The 26,339-nt window shown below is 40.6% G+C and overlaps 1 protein-coding gene across 2 annotated transcripts in view; it reads right to left on the minus strand.

Moving 5' to 3' along the window:
* LOC126154489 (casein kinase I) overlaps nucleotides 1-26,339 on the minus strand; it is a 112,405-nt gene that overhangs the window by 21,932 nt on the left and 64,134 nt on the right. For both annotated transcript variants that reach the window (XM_049916142.1, XM_049916141.1), the window contains exons 3-4: nucleotides 13,961-14,186; nucleotides 13,630-13,769 (exon numbers count right to left, since the gene is read on the minus strand). In XM_049916142.1, coding sequence (XP_049772099.1) covers nucleotides 13,630-13,769; nucleotides 13,961-14,186 — 366 coding nt within the window. The remainder of the gene's footprint in view (nucleotides 1-13,629; nucleotides 13,770-13,960; nucleotides 14,187-26,339) is intronic.

Consider the following 26,339-nt stretch of genomic DNA (forward strand, 5'->3'; position numbering starts at 1 on the left):
TGTGTGTCTGTCGACCTGCCAGCACTTTCATTTGGTAAGTCACATCATCTTTGTTTTTTAGGTATATATATATATATATATATATATATATATATATATATATATATATATATATATATATATATATATATATATATATATATATATATATATATATATATATATCCCTCTTTCTCCCCCCCCCCCCCCAAGTGTTAAGTTTAGATATTATAAGAACAAAAACAATCCATTTTTGACAAAATTCTTTCATTGGATAGATAAAAAATCTACTCACCAAGTGGCAGCAGAACACACACATAAAAGAGTGTTGTAATTGGCAAGCTTTTGGAGCCAGTGGCTCCTTCTTCTGGTAGAAGGTAGAGGGGTGAAGGAAAGGGCTGGAGAGGTTTTCCAAAAAGGGGTGGATTGTGGGAAAGTCACCCAGAACTGCAGGCCACAGGAGACTTGCTGTATGGGATGAGACTTACGGTCTTCCACCTTTAAGCTCTCAGGTTTTCAAATCTCATCCAATACAGTCCCCAACAATCAGTCTTTCCTTCTCGTTCTGTATGCTAAGTCTCCCCTGAGTCATGGTTCTGGGTGACTTTCTCAAAATCTACCCCTTTTCCTAGACCTCTCCAGTCCTTTTCCTCCACCCCTCTTCCTGAAGGAGACATGGGCTCCAAAAACTTGCAATTACAACCATCTTATGGGTGTGCTCTGCCACCACTTGGTGAGTATATGTTTTATCTATCCAATTAAATAATTATGTTTTGCTACATTACAGATAAGCAGCCCGATCAGAAAAATTAGTAGCTGGTTTCTTACAAACCTAGCCACTGTTCCTCTTAACAAAATCGCATGGGTAACTGCTGATGTACTTGATGCATGACTGGCCCATTAATACATCATATAAGAACGAAATACTCTATGATTGAAGCAGACCATTCAGCAAAAAACAGAAGTATTGTTGGCAAAATTCACATTTGTTTCAGGCAAAATTCGCATCTGTTTTTTGTGTTTGTAAATGATTAGATGTACTAATAAAAAAGGTTATAACGCTACGTGACTGAAGATGAACGAAGCCCTACTTCTTTGAAATTTACTGTTAAAGTACTGATTGGGAACTTTTCGACTCAATTGTTTTCTTCTGCAAAAACTTCAACACTTTTTGTCCCGCAATGGCCTTTGTTTTCTTGGTTTTGCTGTACGTGAGCTTTCAAGAATGATTGCTATGTTGAAAAGCACCAGCATTTTCCTGCCAGCGAACTGAACGCATCGCCGAATGAAAGTATTTCTGGACATACTTGTTTTCCCCCCAACCAACTGATGATTACATATTTTTGTAAACCATTAATTTCAACCTTCCATGGGCATTCATAGCTGTGCGACCCATGTTTGAGAACGCTACAAACTGAACTGACAACACATTTAGCATAGAAGTAGATCAGAATGTACAGTAATTCGATTTTTAGATTAGGAGAAGGGTTTCGGTGCAGTCGAAAGACATTACACATTTCATTTTCCAGTCACTATAGCGCAGAGTGCAGCCACTATGGGCTATAGTGGCAGATAGCTGTGAGTGTATACAAACTAGAATTCCGACAGAGGAGAGAGGAGAGGAGAGAGGGGCCGGGAAACAAGCTCCGCCTCCCTTTAGCATGACAGCAGCAGCAGCAGCAGCAGCAGCACCACAACTGACACATTGTTACAGGGATCTCTGATCTGTTCTGTTGTTGTACGGGTGGTAACCAAAATCCATGGTAGACCAACATTAGTCGCTTCATTTTTTTACAAAATATATAAAGAAAACCAGAAGCAACACGTAACACATGGCATTCAGAGATGGCTACTGCACAACTGCTTGTTGAAGTTAGCAGAATATTGTTAACGACTTAGTTCAGACCCGACCTCTAGTTCGACGTGACCAAAGCTCAATACATCCTCCACCTAATTTGCCACATTATACCATCTTTTGAGCTTCGACTGACACACAAACTAGCGTGTTTCTTTGCTGTAAAAAATGATAGGTCCCACAGCTGAGTACTATTATGCTGCATTATGTGATGTGTATCTTAATTAGACCATTGAACTGTCTACAATCTGCATGGTGCCAGATCGCTGTGCACACTGATACATCATTGTGTTCGTACACTTTTTTATTTTGCAGGCTGGGCTTCACCAGATGTACAATACCAGTAACTGAAAATTGGTTACATTTTCGATATTTATATGCAGAAAATAAAGCTATTTCAAACTACCTCTGATTAAATAGTCCATATGAATACAATTCGCTATGAAATAGTGTCTATTAGATAATTTCGCGTTTTCGCATTTTGAGGAATAATTCGCATCTATTTAGCATTAATCGCAAAACACGAATTTTTCTGATCTCTATTCATGGCTGATGGTGCTAAATAGCAATGTCATCAGTACTCTTGCATTAATGATGTACCAACAAGCATCGTGAAAAATAAAAAAATTACAATAAAACAGAAAACCAAGTTGCATTCCCCCCTACAAGAATCTAAAGGCCACCCCGATAAGGTGAGCTTCAGAAAAGCTCGTAATACAATCCCAACAAGACACAGCAGAATTACTAGATGAAATCGTGGATAAAATAGCAGTACGTAAACAGTTAAAAAAGAGGACAAATGACTGTGGCTTGATTACTACTTATAAATAATGAGTGACTGTGACACTATGACACACTAAGATCTGATATATAATATTCTGGGAAGAATTCTGGACACGACACAAAATCCCAAACATGTAGAACACTCGTCTTATTATCTGTTAAAACACAGGACAGGTCCTGCAGGAGACCCAAATAAACCTTCAGTTCATCATAAAACACATTCAATTAAAATAAATCTTACTGATAGCTCCTAAACGGTAAACCATAATCTCACTGAAGGTTTTACGCAACATAGTTTATTATTCCTTTATTTCCAGCCACTGAGCCTCCCGCCAACACATGGCCTTCCCGATCACAAATGAGGTGACAGTCTGCAGGGGGACTGAACAGCGTGTAGCAGCTGGAATGGAGCAAGCCTCCTTGGCAGTCACATCAGCAAGTTCGCTTCCCCGAGTCTTTATGTACCCTGGAACCCAGCAGATAATGATTTCCTTGCCTTGCCTTTGCAAGAGAAGGAGAGTGTCCTGCACTTCCTGCAATATCCGATCTGTTGGGTACATCTGACAAATAGCAAGGACACTGAGAATCTCAGCAGATGAATTTCTTGTTACAACGCCATTTCCTCTGCTCCACTGCCCACAGGACAGCAGACAACTGCACATAAGAAACCGAGAACTGCTCTGCGTGTCCTGCCCTGAGGACAATGTTGGAGAACACAAATGAGCAACCGACAAAATCTGCCTGCTCGGACCCACTGGTGTAAACAGGAATAAAATTTGTGTGGTGATGTAAAATCAAATTTAATTTAATTGTAAAAATATAGTCTGTGGTGCAATGCTACCTGTATGCAATCAGTTCTAAAAGTAATCTGGGCCTCATTAAAAGCCAGGGGATTCCCTAGTTCATCTGTGGCTTTGAACCTTAATACTACCCATATTTTGTAGCTAACCACTCTGGGCTCTCCCTTGCGCAGTTCCTTGTTGCCCGTGGCTGGTGTCTGAACAGCTCTTATAGAGGCGGCGGAATGTATCTCAATGCTGGCAATGTAGGACCAGACTAAGCCCTATATGCTTGGTGTGCCACGAGAAGACGACATTGCTGATGCATTTAAGGCTGTTTAAAGCCTTAAGACATCTCAGTTTCAGTTATTTAAGATGTGGCAGCCACGGTAGCTTCTCATCAAAAGTGAGACCAAGATATTTCTCCTTTTCCTTAAAAGTGAAAACTGTATTCCCCAGTTTCAAATGGAGTAGATTAAAAAAAATGAGAGCTACTTGTGTAGGAGCCAATTGCGTTGACAAACCATTTTCTCCAAAACGTGGTGCAAGACCATTCCTCCAACCACCTGATCATCGGCTGCAATTTCCAAGAAGCCATTGTGAAGCTGGAGGATGCACAGAAGATGGAGAAGTCATTCACCAACAAGGAACACAGTACTGGACATCGCACTGTGGACCTCATACTGTTTACAGCTATGGCGAATGTTGTAACACTCGAAAAACTCCCTTAAGGAACACTCTTCTCCTGCTTAAAATTGTCAGATAGGACATTCCCAACCTTTTAACCACGCCTGTCCAAGAGGAAGGTCCATATGAAGAAGGTGGGTAGGCATCCACAGAACCCTCACCAAGAGTTGCAAAGGAATACTATGGTACCTTAGCCTTTTTCCAAATCGAAGGAAACCGTGATAATGTGTTGCCTATGAAGGAACGATTGTCGAATTGCTGCTTGGAGCAGGGTCAGGCTATCAAGCACTGAGTGATACCTCCTGAATCCATATTGAGAATGACTTAGGAGGGACCCAGTTTTGAGAACCCACACTTTATGCTAGTTGACCATATGCTCCAGTGCCATTTTCATGTGCAGCTTGTCAAGCTAATGTTACGATAACTACTGACATTTGTCTGATCCTTCCCCAGTTATAAAACTGGGATTAAAATAGATTCTTTCCACGAATTGGGAGAGCCTCTCGTACTCCAAATTCCATTGAAGAGCTGAAGGAGGACCTCCTCCAACCATGCATGTAACTATTTCAATATGCCGTACGTTATCAAGTTGTACCCAGGCATCATATCACCAGCTGTTCACAATGCAGAATCCAACTCCCACAGAGAGGAAGGCTGGTTGTATTCCTCCGCATTAGTGGAATGGAAGTCAAAATAAGTCTTCTCCTATGTCTCCTAATACTGACGGAAAGCTATATCCTGGCTACATTTGGCCGTAAGGGACTTATACAATTCAGCCATTGTCTGTGCTATGTCTCTTGAACGATGTTAGGAGACTCCTGCACTCTTACAGCTGTTAACGGTACCGGTGGTTGTGAGTTGCGCCTTGAAATCCTCCTGATGGCTTCCCATACTTTACTTACAGATTTGGACCTACTGATGGATTTCAGGAACTATTGCGAAGACCACTTACTCTCCCAAATTATTCTCCTCGCCTTTGCCTGCGCCATTCGAAAGGTTGCAAGATTTGCATCTTTAGGGCATTGACTGATAGCGTAGCTGCACTCCTGTCCCTGCCTCCAGAACCTCATTCCACCAAGGGACTGGTCACCTCCTAGGTGTTCCAGTTGAGTTTGGGGCTGATGCATCATAGGCATCATGAATCATGGTTGTATTGTGACCCACCCAGTCCTGGACACTGTCACACAACTCGAAAACAGCTAACTGCCTGTAATGCATCCAGTTAGCCGTTCTGAACAACCATATCGGCAGCTTCCTTTCAGGAACTACTCCATGGGGCAGATGGATCCAGATAGGGTAGTGGTCACTATCATGAAGGTTGTCATCCACCTCCCTTTGAGTAGTGTCTGCAAGGGTAGGTAAGCAGAAGGAGATTTCTATGGCAGTAGACAAATCCATTGGCGTGCTACAATGTGTAGTTTGACACATGTTCATCAGTACAATATCTGCAGTGCAGGTCCAATCCTCAAGTATTCGACCATTGGAACAAGTGGTGTTTGAACCCCATACTGCACTACTGCCCTAAAAGGAAAAAAGGATGGGGTCGTTGATCAGGAGGATGCGCAAGGACCTCACTATCAACAGTATTGTGGGGCAGTAGTTACACAGAGTACACCACGACAGCAATATTGGCCACTAATCAAACATTAACCACTTGTAGCATTACAGTTAATGGCATAGGTGAGAAGTGATGTGTATCTGTCAACACTGACACACCACCTTTCGCACTACCGCCAGTAAGGTGTCTTTTCTGTAGAAACAATAATCCTTGAATCCAACTGCATCAGTCTGTTTAAAATGAGTCTCTATTTTAGACAGATGAATGGTCTAAAAAGAGTCTCAGTTCCTCCAGAAGAGTTCTGTATTGATTTATATGTTCTAAGAGAATGGGAGCCATTTCATTAGTGTGGTTTTGATTTACCCCTACTCTTGTGCCAGGGTGGTTAGGCACTTTTAGAGCGAGAGGGGTGGGGTTAGGAGTGGAGCGACTGTCTGGGTCCACTGATGAGACATCAAAATCCGTATCAGACATGCCAGCATGATGTCTGATGTTGCCTGGGACAGCTTTCAACCTGAATGCTGACAACTTTTCCATGATCCCTTTCCCTACACGGGTGTGGGGGGAAATGGGTGCTGGGAGGTACTCTGCTTTGAGGAAAGGGGGCATTGGAAGCCACTCTGCTTTTTGGTGGACTCATGATGCTCACTTCGAAAACACTGCTGGTCTCTTCTGTCATATATGCCAGGTTCACTATGTCTTTACAACCTGGCTTTGGAATGTACAGGTCCTGGTGGTGGACAGTGGTATTCTGAACATCATTAGCCTTGAAGCATCAATCTAGGGAACAGGTTTCAGTCTTGGCTCTATACTGGGTGGCTTCCAGAGCAGTTAATGGAGGCTGCTGGAGATGGACAGTCAGTCCCAGCTTCATGGACTGCCTTCCTACCCTTTTCACAGGTTGGTTTGCCTCTACAAATCAGCATTGTATGGCCAAAATGCTGGCATTTGTAGCACGGCATAGTTAGGTCAGAAGAACACTGCCGTAATATGTCCAGGAAGCATTGGAGAACTGATATTCAAAATGATGGTGTCTTCTCAATTTCTCCATTATTCCTATGCACTCTTTACTCCCCATCCACTATCCCCCATCCTTGTTTCAGCTCTATTACGTTCTTGTCCATAATTTCATGGCATGTGAACACAAATTTGTTCGCGTTAAGTGAGTTATACAACGCAACAATTATGTCATAGTTGCCCAATTTTTCTGACTTCCTAAGTAGTTCTACCTGCTTTGCCCTGTTAGTCTCAACCAGTAAGGAGACATTTTGCAACAGATTGATAAGACTATGCTACCAGCAAGCCCTTCTAAGCCTTTATGGATATAGGAGGGTACTATTTTGTCCCTCCTTCCTCTTAATCACTACAAAAACATTCTGGTTTTGACTCCTTGAGCCTTGTTACTAAACACAAGTTGATTATCAGAGCTGGCCTCCCTCATTCATTTGGATGAGTGGGTGTGAGTACTCCCAGGCAGTCCACCCATCACACTGGAAAGAGGAGGAGGAGGAGGAGGAGGATGATGATTCTACCTTGGTCCCACAAGCAGCAGAGAAATAAAGGTCCTCTTAGACAGAACCCCACTTGCCCAAGTAAGCCTTATGCAGTCGAGATGTGGCACTTTCCCCACAGGTTGTCCACTAATGACTGTTTCTCAACAACTAGCATCTCATCGGTGCAGCACTCCTCGAGATTTAGGGTTATCCTCGCAATCCAGGTGGACAGGCCAAAATGCTCATACTTTGTGGTACACAACGTTCCACTGCTGTGCCACACAGTGTTCGCTGAAGCATGCCCAGAGCTTATAGTGACGAAGGACTGGCATCATCTGCCATTCCCCAGCTCAGGAACCCCGGGGTTTGCCAACCAAGTCTTTACCCAGCAAGCAAATGTTGTGCTCCTGAGTGCAGGGCTGCTCGAGATTCAGGCCAAGGTGACTGCAGGAGCGAAGGATGTGTTATACGGATAATTCAGAGAAGCTGGTGATGGAGGGAAGGCATCTGATAGCTCAAGTTGTGAGACAGACATTGAACTGAGCATGCTGTGCTCACTGCATGTTGTGCCATCAGGTTCTTGACAAAGGCCATTCATCCTCGTGGACAGCAGGTTGGTAGTCACACCAGCATAAAAGGCTGTGCAGTTTTTGGAAGCAAAGTTGATATATCACATGGCTGCTTTCACAAGTTACCTGGCCTCAGATGGGGTAGGATAAGCTTGCTACAAAACAAGAGTAGGAGGCGCTGAGTACGCTGATTGGGGAAATCTTGCACCTGTCTGTCACAGGGATTGGATCACTATGGCAAGGGGTTAGGAGTGAGAGTAAAATAGCGATACGCTAGCACATTGTGTAGGTTGGGCTGGAGATGGGATACCAATTTACAAAGAGTGGTAATGATCTTTGATTGGATGTTCCTAATTTCATGTCAGGATGAGAGATAAATTCCTGGCGAAGGGTGTGGTTCAGCTGTTCCAGTCCAGGATGATAATTGGTGATGGGGGAGGGCCTCCTTACTAAGTGATTCTTGGGAGTAGGAGAAAGATTTGGGATGTGTGGAGATGTAGCACAGGAAATCTGTTCATGGACTAGATTTGTGGGGTATTGCCTATTTGTGAAGGCCTTTGTGAGGCCTTCAGCATACTGATAAGGGAGTTCTTGTCACGGCAGATACGTTATCCAGATGGCGAGGCTGTATGGGGTGGATTTTTGGCATGGACGGAATGGCAGCTGTCAAAATGCAGTTATTCGTGGTGGTTAGTGGATTTAAATGTCGACAGGTGTGGATGGAGCCATCAGTGAGGTGGAGGTCAACATTCAGGAAGGTGGCATGTTTGGTAGAGGAGGACCAGGTGAAGTGGATGGGAGAAAAGGTGTTGAGGTTGAGAAGGAATGTGGTTAGGACATCTTGGTCCCAAGTCCAGATTATGAAGATCTTGTGAATGAACCTGAATCAGACTATGGGTTGGGAGTTTTGGGAGGCTAGCAAGGTTTCCTCTAGAGGGCCTATAAATAGGTTGGTAAAGGAGGGTGCCGTGGGTGCCCATGACTGTGCCACAGATTTTGTGGCAAACCTTCCCCTCAAAGGAAACGCAGTTTTGAGTCAGGATATACAGAGCGACAGTTAAAACTAGCCTGCCTCCCATTTGAATGTAAATACAATATTTTGAATTCTGAAATAGAGTAAACAGGCATAAAGGACAGTTTTATGCAATAATTGATTGTTTGCAACCTTCTGTCAGCATATGAGTTTATTTCAACAGCGAAGGTTGAGGTATCTTTTTGTGGTCTGCAAAATGACTTCAACAGAATATATAATTGGAATTGTGGAAACATATACGGAAACAGGTTCAATTAAGGAAACTTGTGAAATTTTTGGGGTCAAGTACCTGGAGAGAGAACTACCAGCAAAGACAGCAATGCAGTGACTGTACAAAGATTGGCACACTTCTAGATCTGTCCAAAATGTAGAATGACAAGGAATTCTTTCAGTTCAACACTAAGTTAATGCAGATATTCACTGAAGAACTATTCAGAGCCCAAAGCAGTTTAGATAATGTGGCCCAACAGGTGCATGTAAGTAGGAGAAGTTGTCAGTGGCTACTTAATTTCAAGCCATATCATGTGATGGTTGTGCAGAAATTACAGGAGGATGACAATCATAAAGGTGTAATTACTGCATGTGGCTTTTGAATAACATCAACAATGGTTTGTTAGACCCTTTCCCCCTACATCATGAGTGATTAAGCACGATTTCATCTTTCCGATCATGGGAATTCACACAATACAAGCCACTGTGCAACAGAGAACCCTAACTGTGTGTCAGCAACTGCCCCATGATGAACAAACCAGTATTTAATGTGGTGTAAGAGGAACTTGCATCGTCAGACTGATTTTTTTTACGCTACCCTCAACACAGTTGCATATATGGAAATTTTTGATACATTTTGTGCTCAAGTCATTGAATATGAAAGAGAATACTGCTTCTTCCAGGGAGGTACAGAAACGTGCCACATTTCTAAAGCATCCCTCGAACGAGTCCAAGATGTCTTCACTATGGAACACACTGTCAGCAAACCTTTATGGCCATCACAATCACCGGATCTAATGACATATTATTTTCTTCCTGTGGGGACACGTGAAGAGCCTGGTGTGTGAAACGAATACATACACTATACAGGAAACGAAAGACAACATCAGCAGTGAAGTCACAACCATCAATATCTTTACACCTGAAGTATCTGAATATGCTTCGATGTGCCAAGCTGTGTATTGATGTTGCAGGGGTTAATTTCAACATCATCTATAAATGTATTTTTCCTTCTATTTTTCCATTGTAAATAAATGGTAGGTCCATGAAAGATCTTCATTTCTGTAATTTTACTGCATTTCCTTTATACTTACATGGGATAATTTTATCTGTGCCACTCTTTAGTTGGTAATGTGTATAAGGAATGATGTGATGGGTTTGGCATCTAAAGGGCTTAGGAGAGAGTGTGTTCAATAGAGGCAAGGCTGTCAGCATGAATGTTGGTGTAAGGGTAGGTGGTATCAACAGTGATGAGTAGGGATCCAAGAGGTGAAGGTGTGGGGACATTGGAAAGTCTGTGAAGAAAGTGATCAGTATCTTTGAAGATGCAGGCAATTTTAGAGCAGCTGGTTGCAGGTGTTGATCAACAAGAGTGGAAATTCTTTCAGAGGGAGCCAACTACAATTGGGCATCTAGGATTGTTGGATTTGTGGATTTTGGGGAACATGTAGAAGGTGGAATCAGGTGAGAGACTGTGAGAAGGCCAAAAGGATTTCAGTGTGGATAGGAGGTTATGCTGGACTTCCCATATGGGTTCACTCTGGCAGAGCTGGCCAGCTTGGAGACAAGGAATTCCTGGAAGCTGACTAGGGGGTGGTTAGGTGGGAGGGAGGGACGATCACCATAGGATGGTGGTATGAACTGAGCGAGACAAGGTTCAAAGTTGGGAAAAAGTTTGATTTCGTTGGAGGGGTTGGAGGCAAAGTAGTATTTACATTGCAGGAATCGGGAGAAGGAGATTAAGTCTCTGAGAAGTTTAACAAGGTTAAACTGGGGTGGGGGTGGGGCTAAATGATAGGCCTTTGGATAGGACAATATTCTCAGCCTGTGAGAAACTTCTCCAGTTTTATTCATATGAAATCTAGGAATGTTTTTCACACTGAGAAACTTCCCCCATACATTTACTCAAGCTGAGAACATTCTGAAGTGAAGCTTATTCTCCAACTCTACATTCATGAAAATCTGAGAATGTTCTGTCAAATTCCAAGAATAAACTACGGTCTCCATTTTATTCGTATGACCCAATGTCTCTTCTCAAATTTATGAAACACAAAGTTCTACGCAACTGCAGCTGCAACAAAGATCGAATAAATTTGTCCCCCTGTACTGCATACACTACAATATCTTGTAATGCTAGAGTTACTCAGTACTTGTACTAAAACAATTAAAATTGTTTCAGATGACTTTCAACATCCAGTAGTATTACACAAATCATTAGATATTTATATTGTTTTGTCATGCATTTATGTTAATACTATGTCTTCTCCATTTTTATCAAGGTTTTGAAGAAGGGCGCAGATGTAAATCAACAGCCACAGCTGTCAGTATCATCTTTAGCAGTAATGTCATCTTCTTCTGACTCCTTTGAACAACTCGTACATAACAAAGTCTTTAAACGCTTTTACGAATTTGCTTCTATATTAGTTACCATTGCAATTGATTGTAAATTACATGAATTTCATCTATCGTGGTGCCTAGACGTTCTGTAGATATATGCTCCAGAAAGTCTCCAACATGGTAATTTGTTGGATTATCTGTACATTTTACGATTAATCCAATCATTCAAGATTCCAAAAAATACTCTTTGCATCTTGATAGTATGTTCACTATGGATTCATATATATTCTATTCTTGAAATATTAATTTTATATCTGAAACTTATACTCACTGAAAATATTTATTATATTCTGGTAAGTGTCCTTCAGCGATTACATTTGTACCATAATGTGAAATTACGTCCAATAAGGAGTAGAGGAATATGTGGTGTGCACTTAAAAAGATTTTGATTATTTAACGTGTTCACCTAACTTCAACAACAAAAGTTTCTCTCATATTGACAACCCTGTAAAATTGTCAGAAAATGCATTTCCATAAACTGTCCATAATTATCTTGATAATTTCTTGCTGCACATAAAAGTAAAATTGGAACACAGTGCAATTCTTACTTAACACACTGCTGGAAGTTCTATGTCTGTACAGTGACTAGTTTGCCTGTTTGAACAAGTTGAATGAAATTTAAGATTACATACACAGATGACACACACAGAAGAGAGAGAGAGAGAGAGAGAGAGAGAGAGAGAGAGAGAGAGAGAGATGATCTAGGACAGAATGTACATTTATTTATTAATAACAAACATTTGTAGCTAAAAAATCTTTTGGATTTGAAATTTATTTTTATTCATAAACCATTTTATTGACAAATGATGAATAAATGTTTATAATAAATATTTTATTCGTCATTCATCAACAACAGTTTTTATCTGTATTCATAATGGTGCAAGCGCCCCTCTGACCTTTATGTTCCCCTAACTACTTTTCAATTATGTGGCGTTCTGTCATTATCACCAACAGTATGTGCTGACTATTTGCTGCAGTCTGTTTCCATTCATTGGGCTTCTTTAGCCATTTGTTTTGTAATTTTTATATTATTCTGTTTATTCTGAAAGCAGTTTATTATTCACCTCACATCTAAAATATCACCACTAGTGCGTACCAAAATTACTGTCACTTACCTTTTTCCTTTTTAACAAGCTAACTTTTGTCGTGCTACATTTTATTGCATTATATTACTTTTATACCTTTTACACCTTATAAGCCCAGTACAGACTTTACTGACTGTAGTCCACTTTTCATTTTACATCATACAATTATCATTGAATAATGTGTGTACACCTACAGTAGTGGCATCTGGAGAGCTTGTGACACAAACATTTTGTGGCTATTGTATGGCAGTTTGTTTTCAACGGTAACACTACTGATTAGATGACTCTTGTATATATTGAATATATTATTTTGTGTTTAGCATTTGACGCTGTCACTATGGGTCCTGTATATTAGGACATGTTTTTTATAGAACAGGTACGTCTCTCATTAAAGCACACAATTTTCGCATGTATGTCAGTAATATCTTTCATCATGGCCCATTTTATTGATTTAAGCTGTAGACAATCCACTAGTTGCTTTTGTGTTTTTCCCTTATTTTGCTACATATCTGAAGATGGTCATTGCTGACCCAAACCAGAAGTCTGACGATGTACAATTTTGTGACCACAGACATGAAATAAGGGAGATATATTCTACATTTTCTGATCACTGTGCCATTCGCGACCATGTCGCAGCTTGTGATCTCTAATTACGTTATTCATCAGTAGATATTTTAAATCCAATTCACAAGACAGCACAGAATAAAATTTCATAGTTCAGCTGTGGTACATGTACTTTTAAGATGTAGAGACTACTGATTAATTTCCGATTAATACCAATTTCCCCTTCCCACGTTTCTGGTTTTTATTTTCGCAACACATGATCATTTAATAAATTCTGGACACTACTTCTAGAATATATAAAAGAATATATAAAAGACAATTATCGATCATAATCAGACATGTTTCTGTTTTTCTGACGAAGGCTGTGGCCGAAAGCTTTGTGCAAGTGCCTTTCAATTGTGCCTGTCTGCAACTTAACATGTCTTTTTTCCTACATTTTTGATATTCATATTAGTCATAATGAATCATATGAACAACACATGTGGCAGTACTGTACAGGAGCAAAAAAAGCAGAAACAATAAATCACAAATGTTGTGTCAAATTACAAAGCTTTTATACTGGATAATAAACAAATACTATTGCTGTATATCTGCTCGATTTCCCCAACTGCTGTGATTTTAATTTTGTTTTTCTTACCTTTGTTCAATTCCTAAATGAGCGTTAATGCTGGCATAACGTGCAGTGCCTGTTAGGTTTTTGTCTTCACGATATATTATGTGCTGGCGTGTTCGATTATCACGGAACTTTTTTGCTAATCCAAAATCTATCAAGAAAAGCTGAAAGAGAACATTGATGAATACTTTATTAAAAACTTGCACACAAAGTAAATTTAAAAATCAGTATTACCCACTGAAATATAATACAAAGATTAATTAAAAACTTAATATGTAACAATTTATGATAGAAGTTACAAGATGAAATACTGAAAATCCATTTAATGCACACCAAGACATTGCTGAAATATTACCTTATTACAATGCCTGCCAATACCCATGAGGAAATTGTCTGGTTTGATGTCTCGATGTATGAAGCTCTTACAATGCACAAATTCCACACGTGCTATCATCTGGTCAGCTAACATCAAAACCGTCTTGATTGTGAAACGGCGCGAACAAAAATTGAAGAGATCTTCTAGAGAAGGTCCCAGTAAATCCATAACAAGAACATTGTAATCGCGTTCTTGACCATACCATCTAAAATGAAAAAATTAAGAACACTTACTGGAGGAAACCAAAATGTGGACACTAGAATAAATGTAGCATCTCTTCCCATTCTAGATCCAATTCTGAATCCTTTTACTTATAATAAGATCTCAAAGTGTCTAAAAAAAGGCAAGACAGAGAGAAAACTAGAAACCAGACATCTTGTAATAGTTTTTTAGTAGTATATAACAAGATTATTGTTTATACACAAATAACTGAAGCAGAAGTGGTCAAACATACTACTATAGTTTCTTCTTGACAATGCCGAGTTTCTCATATACTGTCACATCAAGCATATGATAGGTACAGGGAAAGTGAATAAACCATTTAAGAAACAACTTCAAATTAAGTGTTCATGTGATATTACAGCAACATATGAAAGCTTTGTAAAATGAGCCCTGGGCAAATTAACAATACCTAGTACATACTGTATCTGCAATTTTCCGTACAGCACTAATAACCAAAGTGGAGCAGTGGAATGCTTGCCTAATGATAGGAAAAAATTTTCTGACAATATGAAAATATTACATAATCCTACAGCAAGGCAAGAGAACTTGCACATACTTTTTTTTGACTGATACGAGATGCAGGTGCGAGTAGAGGAGCAAGCAAGCCATGACACCACACAGACCACTGTTGGGCCAGCAGTAGTGGGGATGGAACAAGCTGGATGGAGCAAGCTCTACCTCCTTTATGTATTACAGCCATTTACTTGTGTTTTGTGTATAAAATCTCTTAACATAAATCATTCTGCGGCAAATGAGCTCTTTCCAGGACCGAATTGTATGCTGTGTGCACAATGAGTCAGGAACTGCTTCACCACTTCGTTTATTGCAAAAATACCTTGAGCTCAGAATGTGTGTGTGTGCGCGCGCATGCTCCTAAATCACTGGACCAATTTCAACCAAACATGGTACACATATCACTATCAGGCAACAGTCACTGTGGGGATAACCCACCTACTTGTTATAGTTCAGGACGTATGGCAGCAAATAATTAAATGTGTCAACAACTGCCACACTATGCATTAAGTTTATAAATATATTTATTTTTTACTACTAAGACAGTCCTACAGTCTAGTCAATTTAAGGAAATCCCCGACGTCTGGCAGCACTTTTGACAGCTTTCAACTTCTAAGCACAGACATCTGCAGGAAAAAACAAGAGCAATCTACAGACTTTGAAGAAGCATTGCCATAAAAAAGTTTCCAAAATCAACTGCACAAGTGTGAAGCAGCTATACTCATACATCAGTACATTATGTAATAATCTTTTGTACAACAGTTTCATAATTTCAAAGGTGTTTTCACGAATACTTTGATGTCAATTTTTTTTCCAGCATTACACTACCAATGGAGTTCAGTTTTTGTTTTTGTGTCTAACAGGAAATTGGAAAAATGAATACCCGGGCAATGCCAGTTTTGTCATCATAAACACAGAAATTTCAATTAAATTGACTTAAAAGAATATGCTACCGAAAAGGCAGTGGATATGATATTTTCCACCAACAAAAATCAAACATTGCAACTCATGTAACAACTACTTACCATGGACCAAAGCAGTGAGGAGAAAGTCGCAAAAACATCACGATAACAGGACTGTAGAAACTCATTGAAGTGGAAAGCATGTTTCTCACTCCCGATGAAAAGATGCAATACATTAAAAAATTCTATCCTAAAAAATTCAAGCCCTAAGCAAACTATGAACGGGATCCACTATCTATTGTGGATATTCATGCCGAAACCAAAGATGACGAAGCATTATATATCACACACGAGGGAACTCAAGTGCCCATTTCAAATATTGAACACCAAAAGCAAGCACAAAGACTTAATAACAATCATTTGTGATTTTATGCTGTGGAATTTTTGAAGCTTTTAATGGCTCACATTATGTACAAGCCCACATAAATGGTAAACAGACAGTGCAAGTCCCTAGGTTACCTGAAGTATTTACTTTGTGTGTAATTGGCATCGCTGCATTTTAACTTTACTGACGAAGGCATGAAATATTAAGTTTTTCTATCTGCACGAGTAAACTTTCGAAAAAGGAAGAAAAACTGCAAGTGATTTATGCACGCCTCTGACAGCGTTGTCACGCCTGTCATATTTCGTGCGTATTATCTTCAACAGAAATAGTACGACACATGTTTACCTTCTGCTCTATAACCACAAGTCGACTTTGTAACCTATCTGGGGAACGAAAACTTATTTTACAAACGTTTGATCCAGCATCCCTTTAACATTGCTTCTTGAACTACAAATTTGATACGCATTAGCAGTGGCGTAGAGATGCAAGAGCTGCAACACTGCGGCATTGTTCCGCCATCAGGCGGGCTCCGCGGAAAGTGTGTTACCGTGTCAGCTTACACTTTCTCCGGTTGTAAGCGAACCCTGTGCCAGGGCACACCGTGAGAGCAGCGAAACGTACCATGACTGTCATCAATTCTAGCCGCCATCGTCGCACTTGGAAAAGCATACGTGACACCATTTCTACTTAGGCAGCATTTTTAATCAAGTTTTTTTATGTCGAATCTGACCGCTTCGGACACATACACACACACACACACACACACACACACACACACAGACAGACAGAGAGAGAGAGAGAGAGAGAGAGAGAGAGATTCCACTTTTGGTTCCGGCGACATTTATACGGCTTATGTAACAGGCTCTTTTCGAGGAAGAGCATTCGATAAGTAGAAGACTAACACTTATGATTCACGTTCATGGAGCTGAATTATGAAGTCACCCCAGATATGAGCGCACTCGGCAATGGCAAACGTGTAACACTAGTGTTTAACCTACTAACAACTGTGAAGTGTTAATACAACGAACATCGTACCAAAAAAAACAGACGCGCGCGAAAGTGACAGCTGCGACGTCCACCAGAGTGAATCTGGCTATACTTCATGATCATCTAAAATAGTAGTGACCTAAATCGAATCAGTTGCGACGGTAATTTTCATGGCTGGGCAATTCTTTATGCTTGGCATTAATCGTATGCACTTGAACTGCAGTGGGAAGTACAACTACTTCATCCTGGTAATTTTTAGGAATTTAGGAAACTGCAATGTTGGAACTAAACACATACAGAGACGGACAGACGTATTCAAGACCATGGATGAGCAGCTTTGAATGTGTAATTAATCGAGTCAGAAGGCGGAATTACTTATTTCGTGATTCCACTGACGCGCTATCTCTCAGAATACGTGTGTATTACACAAATGCCATTTCCCGTAACAATGTTACGTTACCCTATGACAAGTATTCAATCACGCTCTGTAATATGACAGTATGCATAGTAAACGGCGGAAATGTTGACGTTTGTACCTTGAGAACTCATCATTCGTGTCTGCTGCCATACAGTTCAGCTACGCGTGGTCACATATTCCACTTAGGGCGGTAAGGAAAGAGACGATCCCCGAGGAGAGAACAATCATGCTGCGTAGTATACACGAACAAAATAAAACACGTAAAGAAATTGGAGAAGCTTTACATATAAATTTGACCACTGTGTGGTGTCAACCAACACTATGAAATGAGGAATACCATAGTGAATCAGTCTAGAGAAGTGCTCTGCCAAAACTTTCTTCTAGAACTAGAAGACAATTGGTGAAGCAAAATTTCAGAATAACAGCAACAGAAATTAGAGTACATCTGGAAGAAAATCTTAGGAAGGTGGTTCATGAAACAACAGTTCGCTGGGTTCTAAACAGTACAATTCCATAACGCCAAGAAGAGAAGCGTATGTAAAGCAAAAAAGAACAAGAGTTTAGTATTCGCCACTACGTATGTAACTAAGAAAAATGAGCTTTGAGACTGTGTGTTATGGTCATAGGGTTCAATGAACCATCTGCCAGGTACTTTGTGAACTGCAGAGTAATCATGTAGATGAAGATAAAGGCAAGTTCATCTACAACACACCACACACAGTCACAATACCACCTAAATCACAAGACTTGAAGCGACCAAGAACATCTAACAAGAACATTATCAGGAAACACAACGTTAAAAGTAAGCCAAGAGTGAAGGACGTTCTGCAGGAATGGAATAACATTGATTTCGGATGTAACCTGCAAGCACGTACATTAAATGCCAATGCGTTCGGCAACAGTAATTTGTAGGAAAGAACTCTAACCAAGTACTAGAATGCAGTGTTTTGTTTATCCGAATACTGATATCCAACTGTTGGAAGAACGATTTCTCTGTTTTCATTACGAAAATGTACTTCAGTAAATAAATGTGACATTAACAATGAAATAAAGGTGTTTTAAGCCAAAAGAGAGATTCGTTTATTTTACTATATGTTTTGGTAGTTAAATGTTCTCTTTTACTGGCATAAAGTTGACATTCGAATACTTCTGTCCACTTCTGCAATCCTGTAACACAGCGTTATTAGCGTGTAAATAATTTTTTAGCAAAATAAAAAATAACTCCCTAGAATGGAAGCAGCTACGACAGTAGCATCAATTAGAGGGTAAAAAATGGAATATGTGGTAAATCCAGTCCAAGCTATTAACACTTTTTCTGTGAAGCGATATTCTATACCTGGTGAAACTACGAGGCCATCAAGTGGTTCTCCAACTTCAAACTTTTCAGTTCACACCACATTTCCACTTTTTATAAAATTTCAAAATATTTTTAAGCTTGGCACTTGACTCGCCTACTTGGCATGACAATTTTTTATGCTGTGCCTGCAAAATCTGCCACTTTCTAGCAGAAAGCAGTTTTTAAATATCACGAATTTTAAAATAAAGCTTAAGATCGCATTACACACTTTGGAGAAGTTGACACCAGTTATTTTTCTTTCATACATGTTAAGGACCTTAGTGGGTATGTACTCTAGCATAAAGGTAACTACAGATGTATTGAAACTCTGACTGGACTTTTCCCTCTACGTTTTACTCCATACATTTGACATTTGGCCACGTTTAAATGACAGAACAGGAAATACTTGGGAAATGTACACATAAGAGAGCTGTGGATGATTTCCTATGAGCAAAGATGTCTAGCACAGATGTTCTGGAAGCACTGTGGAATTCACAATGAGATATAGTGATAACCACTTGTATAGATGTCATAGCTGTTACCGGTTTATTAGTTTCACCACAGAGGGCAACGCGTCGTTGGACAAGAGGCACGCTGAATCACGTTACAACGAAGGCGAAATCGGGAGGTGCGTTAGGGGTGGGGAGGGGAGGGGCCTGGTCGCTATCACAGCAGATATGCGCGTTGACTGCTGCTTTCTTTTTAAAGGACTGTTTTAAATATATCGATTCGTTGTCTGTTTCTTTCATCTTGCTTACTGGTTCACCTTGACTGTTGATTTTAATTATTTAAAAAATCTGATTCTCTTGTAGTGGTGAGCGAAATTCAGTATGTAACGCTTTCACCGTAGCAAATACAGCTTTCCTTTCTTTCGATGCCGATCGTGGTGTTTTGCTTAAAATGTCACTGAAATTTTAAAAAAGTTCATTTGAAAGTCAGCTGTTACTTTCGTAAATCCGAGGCACGAACCCGCAGCACTTAAATTCCTCCTGGAATGAAATGTTTGCCGGCCGAATAGGCAGATAAAAACAGTAGAGCGAGGAAAGTCTCATTTCCAAAGACGCGACCCAGATGTAAAAGCTGTTGTTGGACGCTTTCTTCTTGATTCCAAACATCACCCAGTATTACAGTTGTGAAATGACGTGAAACACGATACCACAAAGAGTGTCAACTTCGTTAGAGTCGACGATGCGAGAGCGTGCTGAAATATACTTACGGATTTTTACGTGAATTCAAACTTTGTAAATAAAAGAAACATTAAAATTTTAAATCTTTATTCTTCATGTCTACATACTTGAAGCCCACAGCCAATAGAGGAGCTCCGAATTGAAGCGTGTGAAAGGGTTGTGCGCACACAACTATTCGGCGCGTTTCGAATTCGAAGAGTTCGATTACACATGGAGCACACCCTCTCTTTCAGCATGACAATCCCAGACCATACATGAACGCTGCGACATCTGCAACAACCCGACGCCTTGGGTCTACTGTCATCGATTACCCTCCATAGAGCTCCCAATTGGCCCCATCCGATTTTCCAAAACTTAAAGAATACCCTCGAGGACTTAACTTTGATAGCGATGAAGCGGTGCAAGCTGTTACGGCATGAAGTCAGCGCCTGCACGCCAATCGGAAACGACGGGGAGGGGAAGGCTGTGAGAAGAGGTCAGCCAATCGCTCGCCGACCTACCCCCTTCCAGGAAGACAACACGACAGCAGCGGCCCCAATGTGAAGACGGCATAAGCGACGCGCCCGACTGGTGGCATCACAATTCGACAGCAACTTCAACGTTAGCCACTTCGTTAGCCGACGCATCGTAGCCTCTTAATTATCAATCTCTACGTAGCACAGTTACAGATCAGCAGTCTCTGCAGTTCGGTCGACAGACTTTCGTTAGTGGCGGTCACAAGGACAACATTTTATGTCGCCCTTTGCTCGCGACACATTGTGTAATTGCTGTTGTGGATGATCATGTCTGAAGGACTACAAGAATTCATAATATCAAAGTTAAATATTTGTACTTGTCTTGTACAAACTGGTCTCTCGTTGGGAGAATGTGTTAGTCCTGGGAGGGAGGGAGGGAGAGAGGGGGCGCTGTTGAGAAATAAATATGCAGAAACGAGGAATAAAGATTCAAAATGTTAATAACGTTTATTTAATTTCAAAAGCTTTTAGAGTTTTCACATATATTCGGAGTCATTACTTTTCATCAGCACGCACTCGCGTACAATGTGGAATCTGACTACAGTGAATCGAAATGATTCTGAAAAACTTTTTCCTTCCACTACTCTGAAAACATTGGTAGTATTTATACTAATTTCTGCTAGCACATAGCCTCCTACGGCAATCCAATCACCAGATAAATCTTCCGTTGTAAACGCTTGGTAACCGCATCCTGAAATCTCGGACCTAGGCTTCTACTGTGTAATTAGTATCAATGCCTTATTGATCGCCTAAAAGCACACAGAACTTGCTCCGTATTTCACTCTACTGTATGAGGACAAGTTCAATTTTCCATGTGATGCTGAGTTTCTTTTATTGCAATAGATGCGCTTAGTTGCTGATGCACTAATCAAACAAAGTACCTCATTATAATTCTCTAGCCACAGGCCTCGTGTTCTGAAGACCTCATTTAACATCGACTTTCTGTGTAAGTGTAATCACACTAATGAGGTTGGTCTACTCCCATAACACCTATTGAACGTACACTTGTCCGTGTTTGAGGATGCAACTATAAGGGAATATTTTCAAAGGTTATATACAACACTCCAAAGATAAAATTCAATTCATGTCATACACATGGTGTAGTGATAAGACTTAGGAATCAACATGTTGGGACAAGGCGGTGGAATTTCAACAGTATTGTAGCACTATTCTAGTTAGACAATCAACAGCTACTGACCCACGTTTGCGCCGTCGTTCACGACTTACAACTTTCTTTGTATAGGGTTATAAGATTCGAACGACTTCTCTTCGTGGGTCAATAGCTTTCCACACATATGGGGTGTCCCAGAAAGGTTGGGACGAACTTAAGAGGCGTTGTAGAGGGTTTCATGAGAAACAAATCGAGGACAGGAACCAGTGTCCGGAAACGCCACCCACCGACGCTACAGAGCGTCGTAGTTATAGGCGCCGGCGCCTGCCACTAGACTACCCCTTCGGCAGCTAACAAACGTGACTTTGTACGCTGACGAACCGTAGGCAGTACGTCAAGCAACGGTATTTGTTTTTCAGTGATCGCGACTGATTGCCACGATCGCCAGTGGAGAAGATGGGGCTACCTGCTGCTTAGACATGTTTTGTCTCTTATGAATGTGCTCTGCTGCCTTTGTGGATGTCAGCTTCGACCACGGGTTTCCATCCACAGTTTATTTTTATCCTGTATCCGGAAAAACATTTTAGAGGATTCCAGGAGAAAAATTTCTAATGGAAACCAGCGTCCGAAATCGTCATCCAATGAGGCAACAGTACCTCGCATCCATAGCAGACAAGGGCTTTCCGCGCAGCAGCTAGCTCCAACAGCAGCTAGCTCCATCTTCTCCACTGGCGATCGTGGCAATCAGTACAAATTCCAATTTGGTGCGTAACGGGTGGCCTAGAGGCAGAAGTCAGAGCTTATACCTCGACACTCTGTAGCATCTTGTGAATGACTTCCTCAACACCGAACCGCCGTTGAGGGTGGGACAATCTTGATGACCTTGTGGATAGTACGCCACGATGAATACAGGCATGCGTCAATGCAAGAGGACGTGCTACTGGGTATTACAGATACCCGTTTGTACAGCAATCTGGGCCAACACCTCTGAAGGTCTCGCTGTATGGTGGCAAAACATTCAATGTGTGGTTTTAATGACCAATAAACCGGGTGGAAATGATGTTTATGTTGATGTCTATTCCAATTTTCTGTACAGGTTCCGGAACCGAGGTGATACAAAACTTTTGTTTTTGATGTGTGTACATGAGGAAGAATGTAATGTCCAATTTACGGCAGATGTAAGTCGCGGGACACGAAAGGGAAGAAGTGGTTGAGAAGGGAGTAGGGCAGGGTTGTAGCCTACACGCTATGTTATTCCATCTGTACATTGAACGAACAGTAAAGGGCGACAACGAAAAATTTTGAGCAGGAATTAAGGTTCATGGAGAAGAAACAAAAACTTTCAGGCTTGCTGAGGACACTAATTCTGTCAGAACAAAGGACTTGGAAGAGTATTTGAACGGAATTCACAGTATCTTGAAAGGAGGATATACGATGAGTTTCAATGAAAGCGAAACAAGGGTAATGGCATGTAATCGAATTAAATCATTCGTTGGTGAGGGAACTGGATCAGAAAATCAGACACTGAAGTAACAAATGAGTTTTGCTATTTGGAAGCAAAATAACTGATAATTGCTGAAGTGGAGGGTATATAAAGTTTAGAATGAAATGGAGAGAAATGTTGTTCTAAAGAAGAGGAATTTAACATCGAATATAAATTTAAGTGTTACGAATATTTTCTGAAGGTATTTGTCTGGAGTTTCGCCTTGTACGGAACTGAAACATGCATGATGAGCAGTTCAGAGAAGGAGAGACTAGAAGCTTTTGAAATGTAGTGCTACCGAAGAATGCTGAAGATCAGATGGGGAGATTGTGTAAACTAATGAGGTACTGAATAGAATTGGGGAGAAAACAAATCTATGGCATAACTTGAGTAAAAGAAAGTATCGGCTGATAGGACACGCTTTGAGGTTCAAGGACTCGTCAATTTGGTATATGAATGAAGTGTGCGGAGTAAAAATTGCAGAGGGAAATCAAGAGACGCGTACAGTAAGCAGGTTCAAATGGATGCGGGTTGTTTTAGTTGTTCGAAGATGACGAGCCTTGCACAGGATTGAGTAGCACGTCGAGCTGCACGAAACCAGTATTTCGACTGAAGACCAGAATAACACATGCACGCTACGAGAAATACCCTGCCAGTCGTAATGCTATCTGAAAAAAAAGTATCATCTGCAGTAAAGCTTATTAGATGCATTGGGTACAGCACCGCATTTTTAAAATCCTTATGCATTGTGTAAATGAAATTGATTAACTGGCCAATTTGGAACTGAATCCAACACGACAGTGATGTATATGGCTCACCAAAAAGCGCAAAATTTGCTCCAGCAGCCATAAAATTTGGTGTAAGTGAAGGAGGGCATTAAACTGAATTTAGCTACACTGTTTGCAAATACACAATTTGTACTAAAACAGGCACCTGGACTGTCAGCCATTTAATGGACCTGTAGACTCAATGGATGGGAGAACTATACAGTTTATTATCGACCAAAGCTTAACCCAAAAAATATAATAGTCATGAATGCTGAGAGAAATGGCAAAAATAATCTCAATACCTATTGGATTTTATGAACCGGCGACTAAACTCAAATGTACACAATTAATGGAAGACACACATTGTCACAAACCTTCCAATCAGATATTAGAAGATTTTATTCCATGACAAAGAATTTACAATTCTGTGAAATGTACTAAGGTCACTACGACAGGCAAGTGAAAATTCGGAATCACACGTTTCGTTCGAAAATTAAGGAAAAAACTAGCACGGTGGTGACGAAACAGAACCAATGTTATGAAATTTACAGACGATCAGTGTTGTCGTTTTGAATAAAATCAGTTTGGGCATTAGTCCGCATGATTCTGAAACAACTGTAACAGCAGTGACCAAACTGCCCTACTAACTTACGAACTGACAATGGTCGTAGAGACTTACGCACTATCAGTCCTCTCACTGGGTATATAGTCTTCTTCGTATGAAATTATTTGAATGGATGTTCCTAAAACTTTTCTATCTTTACACAATAATCACTAAGACAGCAAACCACAGTAATCTTTTCATTATTACGAGTAGCATTTCATCAGCTGGTTGAATAGGTTTAAAAAAAAACACATAAAGAAAATCTAGAGCAGCAGAGTTCTGATATAAAACTGACAGGAGATGAAATCCCGACATTCATACAGTACAGGTATTATAATCTCAGATAATGTTTACACAATAACTACTAGTCAGGTCTAATTACACAATGTTTCTTTAAGCTGCACACATGCCGGTTTGTAATTCTGAAAGGGAACGCTGATAACCCCAAAGCTCTCACTATTGAAACATATCGAGCATATGACTTCAACCTGGCACAGATCGGAAACCTCTCCCAAATCTGAAGCGTTACATGTATTCAGTGACGGAAACGGAAAATTAAACTTCCTACAAGGGGTGGCACATCTATACTCGTGGCCAGTCGAATGCTCACCTTTATGAGCAGCCGAGAAAGAACTTGTACGTTTCTTAGAGAGCAGTAACACTAGCAATAATGGTTTCTCATGTGCATCAATGCATACACGACACAGGATGAAACGGCTGTCCCAAAAATGCAAGCGAAAGGAAGTGATAGATAGTGAATTGCTATCGATCGAGATACGGTCTGCTTGGACGCTGCTACTGCTGCTGCAGCAGCAGCAGCGAAAGCATTTTTTGCATCGTGGCTGGGAGGAAACGACAGCCGACATCATCATTATCTAACATGCAAAACAATTTTCTTGTCAGAACTAAGCTCCACCTGACTTATGATTGGGAACCTCAACTACCCTTTATAGTGTGTACCAGAACTAATTTTTCACTTTTCGATGTGTACAAAATTTGTTATTTTCAGTGCTTGATATTTTGTACGCATTTGTTGATATGGGAGATATATGCGTTCAAAGGTATCACTATAGAATGTATAAGTTACAGGGTATAAATACCCCAAATCAAATAACTCTATCCCCACTGCATGAGAGCACCGCTATAAGCGGAAGTCGCTTTAAACTACTACTTGTAACGCCATTAACATTACACGTCTTTGAATCGAACTGCCATTCATCGATTATGGTAAGTTCTTCCGCTTCTACGTCTCAATTTGCAAATATGGGTCTTTCCTTTAACAAAATATTGGCGTCTTAAGTATCTCTATTCCCTTCCAGAATTGGAATCTCCTCCGGTATTGGAAAATTTGAATTCGTAACACTATGTCCAGCGACAATTACTGTTCTATAAGGCATCGGACAAAGTGGGCACGGCTCTGCGCTTTTACACGGTTGCCGAGTATCTGTATCGCTTCGGCAAGGTTCGGCTTCGTCCGCCCTCACTCGGCAAAGGAACAGCTGAGGCGAGGCACTGGCTAGCCGACGTTACACAACGTCCGTCCACAAAGGCCACCCGTGAACCACAACGCAACTATAGTGTTAAAAAAGCAATCTGGCTTCCACAAGGAAGCATTCAAATTAAAACTCTTTAGGCATGTGACTAAACAGTTTTTTTGCAGGATGTTAAGTATTTACAGGTTTCGGTTTGTTAAAATAATATTTTTTTTACGGAAAAGTTATAGTTGAACGTGTTTCGGAATATTGCTTCCAGACAGGCAACTAACAGCTTAAAACCCGTTGTGCACGCGGTGACATTTCACGAACATTTGTGTTATTACGTCTTAAATCAACTGTACATATTAACTGGAAAAGAAAACCACAGACCCACAACTGAAGCAACTGCGAAACAATCTTTGCAGGTTCGTAAGTTTAGTTCAACAAACAGTA

Source organism: Schistocerca cancellata, unplaced genomic scaffold (genome assembly GCF_023864275.1).
Source record: "Schistocerca cancellata isolate TAMUIC-IGC-003103 unplaced genomic scaffold, iqSchCanc2.1 HiC_scaffold_1090, whole genome shotgun sequence".
Taxonomy (NCBI): domain Eukaryota; kingdom Metazoa; phylum Arthropoda; class Insecta; order Orthoptera; family Acrididae; genus Schistocerca; species Schistocerca cancellata.